The sequence below is a fragment of the Hippopotamus amphibius genome, chromosome 3 (assembly GCF_030028045.1).
Source record: "Hippopotamus amphibius kiboko isolate mHipAmp2 chromosome 3, mHipAmp2.hap2, whole genome shotgun sequence".
In the NCBI taxonomy this organism is placed as follows: Eukaryota; Metazoa; Chordata; class Mammalia; order Artiodactyla; family Hippopotamidae; genus Hippopotamus; species Hippopotamus amphibius.
Genome location: NC_080188.1, coordinates 185,139,899 through 185,154,241, shown reverse-complemented (window position 1 = coordinate 185,154,241; position 14,343 = coordinate 185,139,899). Strand labels below are relative to the sequence as shown.

At 35.1% G+C, this 14,343-nt stretch overlaps 1 protein-coding gene across 1 annotated transcript in view; it reads right to left on the bottom strand.

The window, feature by feature from the left end:
- Positions 1-14,343, bottom strand: part of USH2A (usherin) — a 758,076-nt gene that overhangs the window by 184,843 nt on the left and 558,890 nt on the right. The window contains exons 49-50 of the mRNA XM_057727708.1: positions 11,872-12,040; positions 2,973-3,194 (exon numbers count right to left, since the gene is read on the bottom strand). Coding sequence (XP_057583691.1) covers positions 2,973-3,194; positions 11,872-12,040 — 391 coding nt within the window. The remainder of the gene's footprint in view (positions 1-2,972; positions 3,195-11,871; positions 12,041-14,343) is intronic.

Below are 14,343 nucleotides of genomic sequence, written 5' to 3'. Positions count from 1 at the left end.
TTGCCTACTTTTTGTTGTAATCTGTCTCCTGCTTCTTATGTACATCTTCTAGCCAATAAACAGTGTCTAGGAAACACTGGGCTGGATTTCTTGAGTGGACTTTAGTTATCTTTAGAATACTAACCTTTTACGTCTACAATCCATAGGAGATATTTCTGAAATGACTATGTGTCCATTGTCATCACTTGTGTATTATATGATTTAATACATTATTCATTTTTAAGAAGATCTTGGGAGGTTGTTTTTTTCTGTTTGTTTTTGTTTCTTTGTCTTACCCGGCAAACTCAGCCTTCTTGTTACCTTGTACTACAGATCCAGGTACCCTGTGCCATCTGTTGGGGGTAATCCTTAGATTCCTTAGGTCGAGGAAAATGTCATAATTGAGATCTAATTCTGCTGTATGTAGGACAACTATCCACTCTTACTATTTCCTGGACAGCTGATGGGGACCAACATAATGACATGGGACTATCAACCAGTTTGACAGTATATATTTTAAAATCTTCCTCTAAATATGTCCCACTGGGTTGGATTAACAAAATGCATAAGATGAATACACTGTGGATCCAGAGAGCTGATGTGTAGCTTCACAGAATAGTAAATGCCTTGGAAATACACTTAATGGTTGTTCAAAGATGAAATAAGAAACTAGAAATCAGGAATTTTTTTGGCTCAGAGAAGGAGATGAGTCTTCCCCACACTGGGGGATTGAAATTGAGTTATGAATAATTTAATTTGGCATTTGTTATTTATTTAAGGGCTACCAAAATACTGAGAGTCTAGTATTCTTACTAAGGCACAAGATTCTGGTACAGCCAGGATTGATACTTTTAATATTTTTTGATTGTTTAGTCTTGTTATTGAAGTGCTCTTCTTAATCGTTTTCATCAGAACTTTACATAGCAGAGGATGTGTACAAGAACACAGTGTTTAACAATAACACGATAATAATTTAAATAATTGTTACTTGTATTATGGATAACTCTTTGATGATTTAAAAAAAAGAAGAAGAAATTATAGAAAGACGGCAGAGAGTTCATGCTTTTCAATGTCCTGAAATCTTAACTCAGAGGGGCTGGAGTTCCAACACGTTCTATTTACAGGGGTAGATTTATCTTGAAGCTCAGGAAACTTGATCTTTAAGGCCCTTTGCTTGCATGAGCCCCTTTCAAGGCAAGCATGGTCATATATTTTTATAAAATCTGTAAATGTACAATATTTAACTACAATTTATTATGGCCACTGTCCCTTGCCCTTTTAACTTGCCCTCTGTCATATGTGTCCTCATATTGATTGAGATTGGAGTAACCATGGACTTTTTTGAACGCAAACTAAGAGGAAGTTGAATCTGGGGAATATTTAGTTTAGGTTCAGTAGCTAAATTTATATGATTTCAGTCACTTACATAAAAAAGTTGTTAAGGCTTAAATATGTCATTTTAACTGCAATTTGGAAAGATAGAGAATGTGAGAAATTACAGACTCTTAATTTGTATGCATATAAAGGGAAGGTTTAAAGAGAAAGATCAAATAGAAAAATTAACATAATATGAAACAAAAGCTGTAGAAATGAAAAATGAAATCAACTGAATATTCTGACATCAAGAAGAGAATTGTAACAAAATAAATTTCAAATCATACCTAAAGTAGGAAACTATTGGAAGAAAATGCTGGATGTGGGGTTGAAGCCATGCATAAGCAATTTGATTACTTCGATAATACAAATTATGAAAAGAAGTAACTCATATTGGAAAATCTAAACTTTTTACTGATTTGTGGATAAAATAGTGGCATATATGACAACATACCACTTAAATTCAGTCACACAGTAAGGATATCCATGAAAAATGGTCAAGATGCTGTCAATTCAACAAATATTTAAGACAAGTCGCTGCAAATCACCTTAAGTCAAGAAAGCTTAAAATGTCCTAAAATCTTAAAAAATCCTTTGTAGATATTTCTCCAAATTTGAAAATAATCACACATTTCTGTAATATTACAATGAGTTGTGAAGTTTAAAGTCACTTTTCTCAACTTTAAATAATTAAAAAGGTTTTTGATTAACTATGTGACAGGAAAGAATGAATTATCTTTCTATTATCTCTATAGATAATTATGGTACAAAGCCATGGTTGAATGAAGAGGTGACCAAGGGTGTGAGTTAAACATGGTAGGGAAAAAAAATATAGAGGGATGTCAGAAGTTATGTAATCAAAACATAATATTTTTATGTTAGTGGGATCTGCTAGGTTTACCTCTTTATCTGTAATTCTTGTCATTTATTTTCCCCTTATAAATATTTATATTTTGTCTTGTTTTCATCATCTGGTTTTATTTTCTTAAAAAGGGTCTCCCAAATTTTATAACTTTTGGCACCCCCAAATCTAGATCTCACTAACTGTGTAATCTTGAGCGAGTGTCTAACCTCTGTGCCTCAGCTTCCTCATTTTAAAAATGTGAATAATAATAGTACCTATTTTATAAAGATTAATTGAGGGATTAATGTATAAAACATTGAACATAGTACCTCCTAGGTAGTAAGTACTCATTTAATGATAATGATTGCTATTAATATTAATGCTAATTTTAATAGCTGTAGAAAAATAAAGGAGTAAACAAATTATGATACAACATCATCAATAATAATTTATATACTCTCAGTATTGCTATGAATTATTCTCTTGGTCCAGAACCAGTGCATTCATGTATTTTTTTTGTTTATTTGTTTGCTTTTGGTGGACGAGACTTACCAAGAAGAAAGAGTTTTGGTCTGTTTTTGTGAAATGCATCATATGCACATAAAAAATGTGAGATTATATTTTTTCTTTGTTAGACAATGTGTAGCTAATTGTCACCTTAGATGTAATTAACATGAACTTTCATTACTTATGTGTTTCATATCTAAGGCAAATTCCTCAACTCCTCTGCTTCTCAGAATCTCCACCTACTGAAAGGTAGATGAAGCTCCCTTACCTGGAAGGTGACTGTACACCACACCCTCTTCCTCTCCCCCGCAGCACTGGAAATCTTTGCTCACAATCTGCCCACCACAGCACTGCTGGCCGTGGCCATCGTGAAGCCTCCCAGCACAGCAGATCTGGTTTCCTGAGGTGGAGTACGGCATTCTGCCACAGCAGGAGTCACCGAGGCCACTGGAAACCCGATTGTGCTGTTCATCTGGACAGCATACTTCACCTGTCAATTTAGGACAATAATCATCATTGCATGAATTAAAAAAATATGCTTTGACTCACGACTAAATGTTATCACAATGATCTTGCAGATGCCAACCAGTTGACAGGATATCGTCATACTGGAGTCACAAAATTTCAATATAACTTCAAAATTTTTGCTTTGAAGGTGAATAAACACATGTATAAACAGATGTGTATGCTAACTTAGAGGCAAGGCTATGCTGTCTATTTTCTCTCTGATTCCTAATACATGAGCACATGAGGTCTGGTGACATGGATTAAGTGACATATGGGTTAAGTGACATTACAAAAAAGGTTTGTCTACAAATACTCTTCTATCTATTTAGTGTATATATATACATATATACACACATATATATATTTGGAAAGTGGGATGGATTCATAAATTAATTCTTGATAAATTCATATTGCTTTTGATTATAATTTCTTTAACCAAACAAAATACTTCCAATGGAAAGGTTAATTTAGTGAGAAGAGGTAGAAATACTATATTCAAATCTTTATACTAGTATTTGCTGAGCTACAGCAGACATTGAATTTCACTGATGTAGCTATACCCATATTTTCCCTTTATATGATATTCTGAGAAACTTGAGATAAGAATAAAATAATCTTTTGCCTAGTGCCTTGGGATCAAAGGGTTCAAATATTCTAAATATCAGTAGTCTTTTTTTTTTTTTTTTGTATGAAGCAGCTTCTAAAAGACAAAAAAAAAATTAAATTGCTTTTCTTTAGGATATCTTAGAAAGGACTAATAAGAACTTGGAAGATCTAAAAATCAAACTTCATCTTTCCTCTCTATCTTATGACCAATGCCATCCTAGTCCCCTGAACCTTGACCTTTTCCTCCCCCTTGCCTTACTACTCTTCTTCCTACACCTTCAATAGACCCTCTTCTCTTTCCTCCAATGGCCCTTCTTAAACATATTTTTCTCCCTGGACACTATCCTTTCATTAAATCTTATGAAGTATGTGAATATGATGGCCAACTTGGCAGGTTTTATAGCTTTAAAGCATGGTCCAGATAAGATTTACATAATCTAGTTAATGACTTGCCAGAACTTCTTAAGAAAGGGCACATGTTCCCTGAAGAATGTAGAATTGCCTCCGGAATTTATAGTCCTGGACTTCCTGATCTCTGTCAATTAGCTCATCTTCTTGTGAAGCCAGGATTTGCCAAAACTCGGGTAGTAAAAGCCAGAAGAACTGCTAACCAAAATGATATTTAAAATATGGGACCATATTTAACTATGGATAGATATACAAAGAGTACAAAAGTAGGGCAAGAACTCTTAGCAGTTATCCTGAAGTCTTTCTTGTCCAAAATTCATTGGTCAAAAACCCATCCCACCAGGTGAAATGGACAAATTACTAGAAACACACAACCTACCAAGACTAAATCATGAAGAAATAGAAAATCTGAATAGACCTATAACTAGTAACAGGATTGAATCACTAATCAAAACCTCCCAGCAAAGAAAAGTTCTGGACCAGATGGCTTCACTGGTGAATTCTACCAAACATTTAAAGAAAAGTTAACATCAATCCTCCACAAACTCTTTCAAAAAATTAAAGAGGAAGAAAGACTTCTTAACTCAATATATGAGGCCAGAATTACACTGATAACAAACAGATATATCAAGGAAAGAAAGGACAGACCAATATCTCTTATAAATATTGATACACAAATTCTCAACAAAATATTAACAAACTAAATTCAATTCATTAGCACATTAAAAGGATTATACAACATAACCAAGTGGGATTTATTTCTGGAATGCAAGGATAATTCAACATACAAAAATCAATCAATGTAACACACCATATTAGCAGAATGAATGAGGGAAAACACATGGTTGTCTCAACTGGTGCAGAAGAACCATTTGACAAAATTCAATACTTTTCTACTATAAAAATATTCAACAAAGTAGAAGTAGAAGAAATACCTCAACATAATAAAGAACATATAAGAAAAAACCCACAACTAACATTATCCTCAATGCTATACTCAAGCTTATGCTCAAGAAAGCATTTCTTCTAAGAGCAGGAAGAAGACAAGGATGTTGACTTTCATCACTTCCATTCAATGTAATATTGAAAGTATAACCATAGTAACTTGGCAAGAAAACAAAATAAAAGGCATCCATATTGAAAAGGAAGAAGTAAAATGATCTCTGGCATAGACAATATAATCTCATGAGTATAAAACCCCAATTGAACTAATAAGAGCTGCCACATTCAAAATCCCATTTGAACTAATAAGAGAATTCAGCAGAGGTGCAGGATACAAAACCAACATACAAAAACTTGTGTTTTTAAACACTATAAAAAATAAAAATAAAAAATCTGAAAAGGAAATTCAAAAAACAATCCCATTTACAATAGTATAAAAATACTTAAGAATAAGCTTAATCAAGGAGGTGAAGGAAATGTACAGTGAAAACGACAAACTGTTGGTGAAAGAAATGAAACGAGTCAAATAAATAGGAAGTGCCATATTCAAAGATTAGAAGACTTAATATTGTTAAGATGTCAGTACTACCCAAAGTGAAACGATCTACAGAGTCAATGCAATCCCTACCAAAATCCCAATAATACTTCTTGCAGAAGCAGAAAAATGCATCCTAATATTCAAATGGAATCTCCAGGTACCTCAACTAGCCAAACCATCTTAAAAAAGAACAAAGTTCTTCCTGATTTCAAAACTGACTACAGTAATCAAAATGGTGTGATCCTATTACAAAGAGAGACATATAGACAAATGGAATAGAATAGAGAGCTCAGAAATAAAGCCTCATGCATATAATCAAATGATTTTCAACAAGGATGCCAAGACCATTCGATGGGGAAAGGACCATCTTTTCAACAAATGGTGTTGGAAAAACTGTATAACGGAAAGAATGAAGTTGAACTGATACCTTACACCATTCACAAAGATTAAATAAAAATGGATCCATGACCTAAATGTAAAAGCTAAAACTATAAATATTTTAGAAGAAAACAAGAGTTTAATGCCATTAGATTTGGCAGTGATTTCTTGGATATAACACCAAAAGCACAGGCAACAACAAGAAAAATAGATGATTTGGATTTTATCAAATTAAAAAGTATTAGGCATCTAAAGAAACTATCAACTGATTAAAACTGTGACCCATTGGAGAAAATATCTGCAAATTATATCTTCAATAAGAAATTAATATCCAGAATATATAAAGAACATCTACAACTCAATAACAAAAAAAAAACAATCCAATTAAAAAATGGGCCAAGGATACATATAGACATTTCTCTAAAGAAGATACACAGATGACTAATAAGCACCAATAAGCTCAACATTATTAACTATCAGGGAAAATGTGTATCAAAACCATAATGAGATACCACTTCACACCCAGCTATGGTTATTATGAAAAACAAAACAAAAACAGAAAATAACAAGTGTTAGCAAGAAAGTGAAGAAATTGGAACCCTGTGCCTTACTGTTGGGAATGCAAAATGGTGTAGCTGCTGTGGAAAACACTATGGCACTTCCTCAACAAATTAAACATAGAATTACCATATGATATAGGAATTCCACTTCTGGGTATACAGCCAAAAGAACTGAAAGCAAGGACTCGAACAGATAGTTGTACACCAAGGTTTGTAGCAGCCTTAGTCACAATAGCCAAAAGTGGAAACAACCCAAACGTCCATCAACAGATGAACAGACAAACAAAACGTTGTATATACACACAAATGGAATATTATTGAACCTGAAATAGGAAGGAAATTCCTACACATGCTGCAACATGAATGAACCTTGAAAACATTACATTAAATGAAATAAGCCAGTCACAAAAGGACCAATATTATATGATTCTACTTATATGAGATACCTACAGAAAAGGAGAAATGATCTTACTGTGAACAGTAAAGTTACTGTATTTGTTACATTTCTCTGGGTGAGAGGTTTCTCCTGTGAGGTCTACGATGTAGTTTCCGTTTCTTAAATCTTCACAGCTAAAGAACCCAGTGTCCCTTGTTGGCACACTTTCTTTAGCATAATGTGTCACAAGGTCCAGGGGCAGCCCCAGTTAATTAAACATCACTTAGGACAGTGGTGGGCTTAGAGGAACAGTGTACACACTTATATTGGGGAAAACCAACCTTTAAAAAAACTCTACTTTTGCATATAACAAATATCAATTGGATATTTTAGTCATATTTTCCTGAATCTCTTAGAATGGTATTCAGTTACTGACAAAAGAAAAAGCTTCATAAAAAAGAGGTGAGGATTATATCAATGAGAAGTAAGACTGATTTTTTTCCCCCTCAACAAAGGGCTATTAGACATAAGATACAAGGATCAGTCACCTTCTCATTAACCTCTCAAAATGAATCTATTTCACGACAGGCTTGAAAATGTTTTCTCTCTAAAAGCTACCATGCAGCCTTAACAGTTAATTGTTATTCTTATCAAAGAATGACCCGCATTAACATTTAGCTTGAGGTCATTAGCATATTTATAAAAAAAGAGGAGTGGAAAGAGCATTCTTTCCTCTGCTGCTCTTTGTTATAGGGGTTCTATGGAGAAAAGTTGTGAGAAAAAATAAAGTCAATATTATTCACCAATATTGGAGACTTGTCTAGAAATATCAAAATGCCTATTCCTATCTTTGCCTTGAACTGGCAGACTACTGATTGAATTTTAATTACATTGAAATATAAGATGATTTGGGGTCAACTTGCTTTCTTTCTTGATGCAAACAGTGTTAAACCAGTTAATAAAGACCATTGGCTGAAGATAGAGGTCACAATATAATCTCTTCCTTTAGGTACTGATATATTGAGATTAACAATTAAAGCAAAACATTCTCTTTGATTATCCCATAAGATTGCATATTTCCCCTCTGACATAAAGGTAGGCATTCTAATCCTGTGAAAAACTAACCACTTAAAAGATCCAAATGTGGGCCATGCTCAACAGATTGGTAAATATTAAAATGCTTGAGGTCTGAATGAGCATGTGTCAATATACAGATCATGGAGGTTTTAAAAACTCTTGTTTTAAATATCAATAAATGACCTTTGAGCTTCCACGACTTATTTCATTTTTGGAAAAGAAAGTTGAATTTTATTTGGACGTAGAACAGAAGTAGATTGCTTTCTTAGTTCGAGGTCTGACACTTTGTGCTAGGATTGAGAAACGTGACAGGCAAATCTCCCAGGTATTCATAGCCATGACAGATGCAACCAAGTGTTTTTCATCAATTTTAAGGTATAGCAGAAATTTTTCAGAGTTGGGACAGTTCACTGCAAATCATAACTTATCAAAAATTTTAATGTGACTCGGAGATGAAAACACGATTGTTTAGTTCTATGCTGGGCTTAGAGAAAAGCCTAATACGACCTATTGGTCTGAAGAATGGGAAGGATGAAACAATAGAAAATTTCCATCTCACCTATGTAATTATAATTTTCAAGGCAATTTGTTTTTTGCAAGGGAGGGAAAATATAAAACATAGCTGAAAACTCCCAAAGCGTAACTTATTTTGAGAGAGTAAAGCATTTGACAGTGTTTGATTGGTTTTCTAACACTATGGTTTGCAGTATAAAGAAGTTTAGGCTTTTCTGTAAAATCCTTATTTCCATCACCATTGTGTTTTCTTACTTGGAAAATCCAGTTGATTAAGAATTACTCAATTATGAAAGTATTTTTGTGTGAAAGTCGGAAATAATAGTTATTCTATAAAGGAAGACTTTTCTATTAATTTTAAGGGAAAGTTATGAAGAATAGAGGAACTCTGTCATGAATAAGCCTGCATCATATTTAATCACTTCACCCTCCCTGTTTGCTTCAGCGTTTTGTAAAGGATATACTGGGTGAGACAATTTCTCCATACAGATACCTTGGATGGATACATTTGTATCAAACACAAGGTATAATGAACAATAACTGAATTAACTACATGTTTTGCATAAATTTCATGTCAAACTAGAGATCTCAAAGATTTCAGCTTTTCTTAGGCATTCAGTTACTTAGCTTTTTCGTCTTTCTCCCATATCCATTTTCTGTGCTTTTAAAGAAGATATAGAGCACAAGAGGGCAGACAGCAGTATCAAGCAGTATCAGCAGTATTTTGTCTTGTGGAACAGAAAACCACAGCCACAGAAAGAGAAAATGAAAAAGCAGAGGACTTTGTATCAGATGAAGGGACAAGCTAAAACCCCAGAAAAACAACTAAATGAAGAGGAGATAAGCACCCTTACAGAAAAAGAATTCAGAATAATGATGGTGAAGATGATCCAGGACTTTGAAAAAAGACTGGATGCAAAGATCAAAAAGTTTACCAAAGACCTAGAAGGATTAAAGAGCAAACAAACTGAGATATGCAACACAACTGAAATGAAAAATATAGTAGAGGGAACCAACAGCAAATTAACTGAGGCAGAAGGGCGAATAAGTGAGCTGGAAGATAGAATGGTGATAATCACTGATGCGGAGAAGAAAAAAGGAAAAAGAATGAAAAGAACTGAAGACAGCCGAAGAGGCCTCTGGGACAACATTAAATGCAACAACATTCGCATTATCGGGGTCCCAGAAGGAGAAGAGAGAGAGAAAGGACCTGAGAAAATATTGGAAGAGATTATAGTTGAAAACTTCCCTAACATGGGAAAGGAAATAGCTACTCAAGTCCAGGAAGTGCAGAGAGTCCCAGGCAGGATAAACCCAAGGAGAAACACGCCAAGACATATAGTAGTCAAAGTGACAAAAATTAAAGACAGAGAAAAGTTATTAAAAGCAACAAGGGAAAAACGACAAATAACATACAAGGGAACTCCCATCAGGGTAACAGCTGATTTCTCAGCAGAAACTCTGCAAGCCAGAAGGCAGTGGCATGATGTATTTAAAGTGATGAAAGGGAAGAACCTACAACCAAGAATACTCTACCCAGCAAGGATCTCATTTAGATTCGATGGAGAAATCAAAAGCTTTATAGACAAGCAACAGCTAAGAGAATTCAGCACCATCAAACCAGCCCTACAACAAATGCTAAAGGAACTTTAAGCAGGAAACATAAGAGAAGAAAAGGACCTACAAAAACAACAACAAAACAATTAAGAAAATGGTAATAGGAACATACATATCAATAATGACCTTGAATGTAAATGGACTAAATGCACCAACCAAAAGACACAGACTGGCTGAATGGATACAAAAACAAGACCCATATATATGCTGTCTCCAAGAGACCCACTTCAGACCTAGGGACATATACAGACTGAAAATGAGGGAATGGAAAAAGATATTCCATGCAAATGAAAATCAAAAGAAAGCTGGAGTAGAATGCTCATATCAGATAAAATAGACTTTAAAACAAAAAATGTTACAAGAGACAAGAAAGGACACTGCACAAAGATCAAGGGATCCATCCAAGAAGAGGAGATAAAAATTATAAATATATATGCACCCAATATAGGAGCACCTCAGTACATAAGGCAAATGCTAACAACTATGAAAGAGGAAATGCAAGGCAGAAATAGAGACACAGATGTAGAGAACAAACACATGGACACCAAGTGGGGAAACTGGGGAGGGTTGGAAGGGGAATGAACTGGGAGATTAGGATACCAAGTTGTACACTCTAAATATATGCTGTTTATTGTCTGTTAACTGTATCTCAATGAAAGTTCTTAAAAGAAAAAAAGAAGAAGAAGATATAGGCATTAAACTCAGGTAGCAGGAAAAAAAATCTGTGTTCTCAATGGCTGTTCCAGAATAAATAGTAACTGACAGTAGCAGTAATGAAGACTTTTAGAAGCCTGAAATAGTCATTTAAAAATTACATTAACACCTATTAAGTAGATTGCTCAAAAGAGCGTGGATTTTGGAAAGACACACTGAGATTTGTGTTTCAGCTCTTCTACTCCCATCTGTGTAAATCTGGGCATGTTACTGATGTTCTCTGAACTTCTTTCCTTATTTTTTAAACTTTAGATAAAATAGCAGTCTCCTATAGTTGTGAAAAATATGTAAGGTATCGTATCACATGAAAGCCTTGAATACAGAGCCTGCCAGAAACTTGTTGTTTTGTAAATGCCAGATGTTATGTTTATTTTCAGTTATATTCACTGGACATTGTTTTGTGAAGTTCAATTTGGAAAATGGCTTATTTAGTTGGCTGATAAGACAGAGGAAAGGAAGGTGAGGAGGGAAAAATTCCTGATTGCTACTCTTTGCTGAATCCCTCCTTCCTCTGTCAGATATAGAACCATTAGAGGACACTGACAATGGGCTAGCCTCAGATAAATGGACTTTGTGGTTCTGATCCCTCTAGGAACAATGCATGTATCCTTCAGAACAGAAATGGAGAAAATGGAGTGGAACGCAAAGAAATTCATAGAGTTTATGGTGAAATACTCAGCCATGTGGATAAAGTCACAAAAAGGGTTATCCAGCTCTCCACATATCTTTCTTTATCGTAGTACATATAAGGAGTCCTTTATTCTCTATTTTGTACCTAGTCTTGCTTATATTTCAACAAAGCTGAAAGAAGAAATGATATCTAAAGCCAGCCATTGGCCCTGTGTTAGTGGTTTAATTTTTGGTGGGGAGGTACTTATAATAGTTCACGGACATAAGTCAGGTGTTTGTTTTTCCTGGTTCCCAAGATTACCTGGTAGAATTCTAATGTAATACCCCAAGCAGCACTGATGATTTGGCTGTGCCTCTTGTATTCGGCCACCACAACAGACTCCAGTTGAGTTCAAAACAAATGCGACGTACTTCTCTTCACAACAGTGGTGTCCAGGCAGGGGATCATAGAGAACTCCATTACAACAAACCTGAAATGTGAGGATTGGGTATAAAGAAATAGTTTTATTAGGAGTATTATACCACCATGTCTTATGTGATACACTTATTATCTAATAAGGACTTAATCGGAACCCAAATGTAGCATATTTCTGATAAAAATTCAAGGGCTTAAAAAAATACATTTTCTCTGTATTATTCAAATTCTATCAATGCTTTTTGATACAATGTAGCTTCTTTTAACCTGTAACCATGCTTTGTACTCTATTATAACACTCTATAAATATGAATTATCTTCTGAATATCGGTGCTTCCAGTGTGAAGATGATTTAGAATTGTCAATGAACAATTTCCTTCCTATCTATGTTTTTATTTTAATGATTGTTTAATTCAAATGTACCATCTGTGGAAACCTGTCTCTCATTGATCTTTTTTTTTAAACACATTGTATTTTTCTTATACTAATTTATATGATCACTTATTTATGAACCCAATCTTCAGACAAGGCAATCTCAACAGTGTCCAACATTTATATATATATATGTATATGCATATGTGTATATATAAAAGAAAATTTATATGGAAATTAATTTTGAAAAGCCCTTTTAACAATGTGTTTTCTCCAGGAGCTATGGAAGAAATTATGTGCTTGAACAATCAAATAATTATTCTGCATGCTCACTGGAGGTCTGAGAGACTGACACTCTGTATCTAGAACAAATGAAACACTGAATAGTGCTGAGATATAGCCTCAGAACCTATCCTTGGCATAAGTTACATTAATTAGACAGATGCTTCCTGTGGCAGGCAAAATCAACCACTATTTAAGAGGTGCTTCTCTTTTCCTTTTTGCTCGCTGCTACTTCCAGCCTGCACTGACATCGGATTTCTGCTCCATATGAGGGCAGTCGAATATAGAATCTCTAAGTCTGAAGACTAGCTGAGTACTTCATTCATTTCTCAAAAGTGACCAAAGAGCAAAGAAACTGGGCAGAAGTCTATTTCTGTGCTTCCTCAGGTAGCCCTGGTAAACCAGCTGCAATAAATTGGCTTTGCCATGTTTAGTTCTTAGCAATGAGGATTCAAGATCAGTTTAATTCCAAGGATAAATTGTATGACTCCTTTCTCTGATGCCATATTCTATGTGAAAAGTAAATTTTCAAATGAAGCCCCATTTTAAAGAGTTAAGCAAAAACACTTTGTGCTTATTTGGGATTTAGGAATGCTGGTCATTTTTGCTTTTAGGGTAAAACAACACATACCTTCCTCTTGTTTTATGACAGTGACCGATCACTGTATGATCTTGCCCTTCACTGCATGATCTTAAAGCATGTGTTGAAGTCCCATTCACGCATAGGGAGTTTCTGGACACGAAGCACATCCAGCCTTTTCCTTCAGTTAGATTCTCTAGGACTTACCATTCTCATTTGAAATTTTCAATCAAGTATTTATTTAGCGATGTGGGTCATTAGGACTGGTTCCCTTCCATCCTTTCATTGTCAATGCCATTCTCAGGCTCCTTTAGTCATGTGAAACTTGTGCTTTTCTTCTAACCTACTCTGGTTTAAATCAGCAGTCTCCAACCTTTTTGGCACCAGGGACCGATTTCGTGGAAGACGATTTTTCTACGGATCAGAGGTAATGCGAGTGATGGGGAGCAGCAGATGAAGCATCCCTCACTTGCCCACCGCTCACCTCCTGCTGTGTGGCCCAGTCCCTAATAGGCTGCTGACTGGTACTAGTCCGCGGCCCAGGGGTTGGGGCTGCTGGTTTAGATCATCGATGCGTCCCCAAAGGGGACATTTTCAGGCAATTATTTCTCTTGAGAGGTCTCCCCCTGAACAGAGTATTTCTTAATCTTCGAATTCAGTCTTCAAGTTTGTTGTTTCAGAAAACATACATGGAAATTTTAATAACTCGAGCTGGTAAGTGTGTAGCTAATATTTAAATAGATAGCTACTTCTTTGCTCTATGGTTATCAAAAGTAATTCTATAATCTAGTGATTCTCAAAGTGTGGTCCCTGGACCAGATGCAGAGGCATCACCTGGGAACATGTCAGAAATGTAAATTCTCAAGCTATACCCCAGATTGACCTTGGGGATTGTACCTGCTACCTGAGTTTTAAAAAGCCCTCTAGGTGTGATGCTCACTGGGGTTTGAGATCCATGGTTGTAATCACACAGGGAAGCTTATATAACTATTTCACATGCTCCTGATGTTTCTAGTGATTTAGCCAAGAAGGCTCTTAGACTCACAATAAGTCTATTTTTTACCTCTCTCCAACCTCACACCCAGGAACTATATATTGACAGTTAACTCCAAACAGAAATTTAC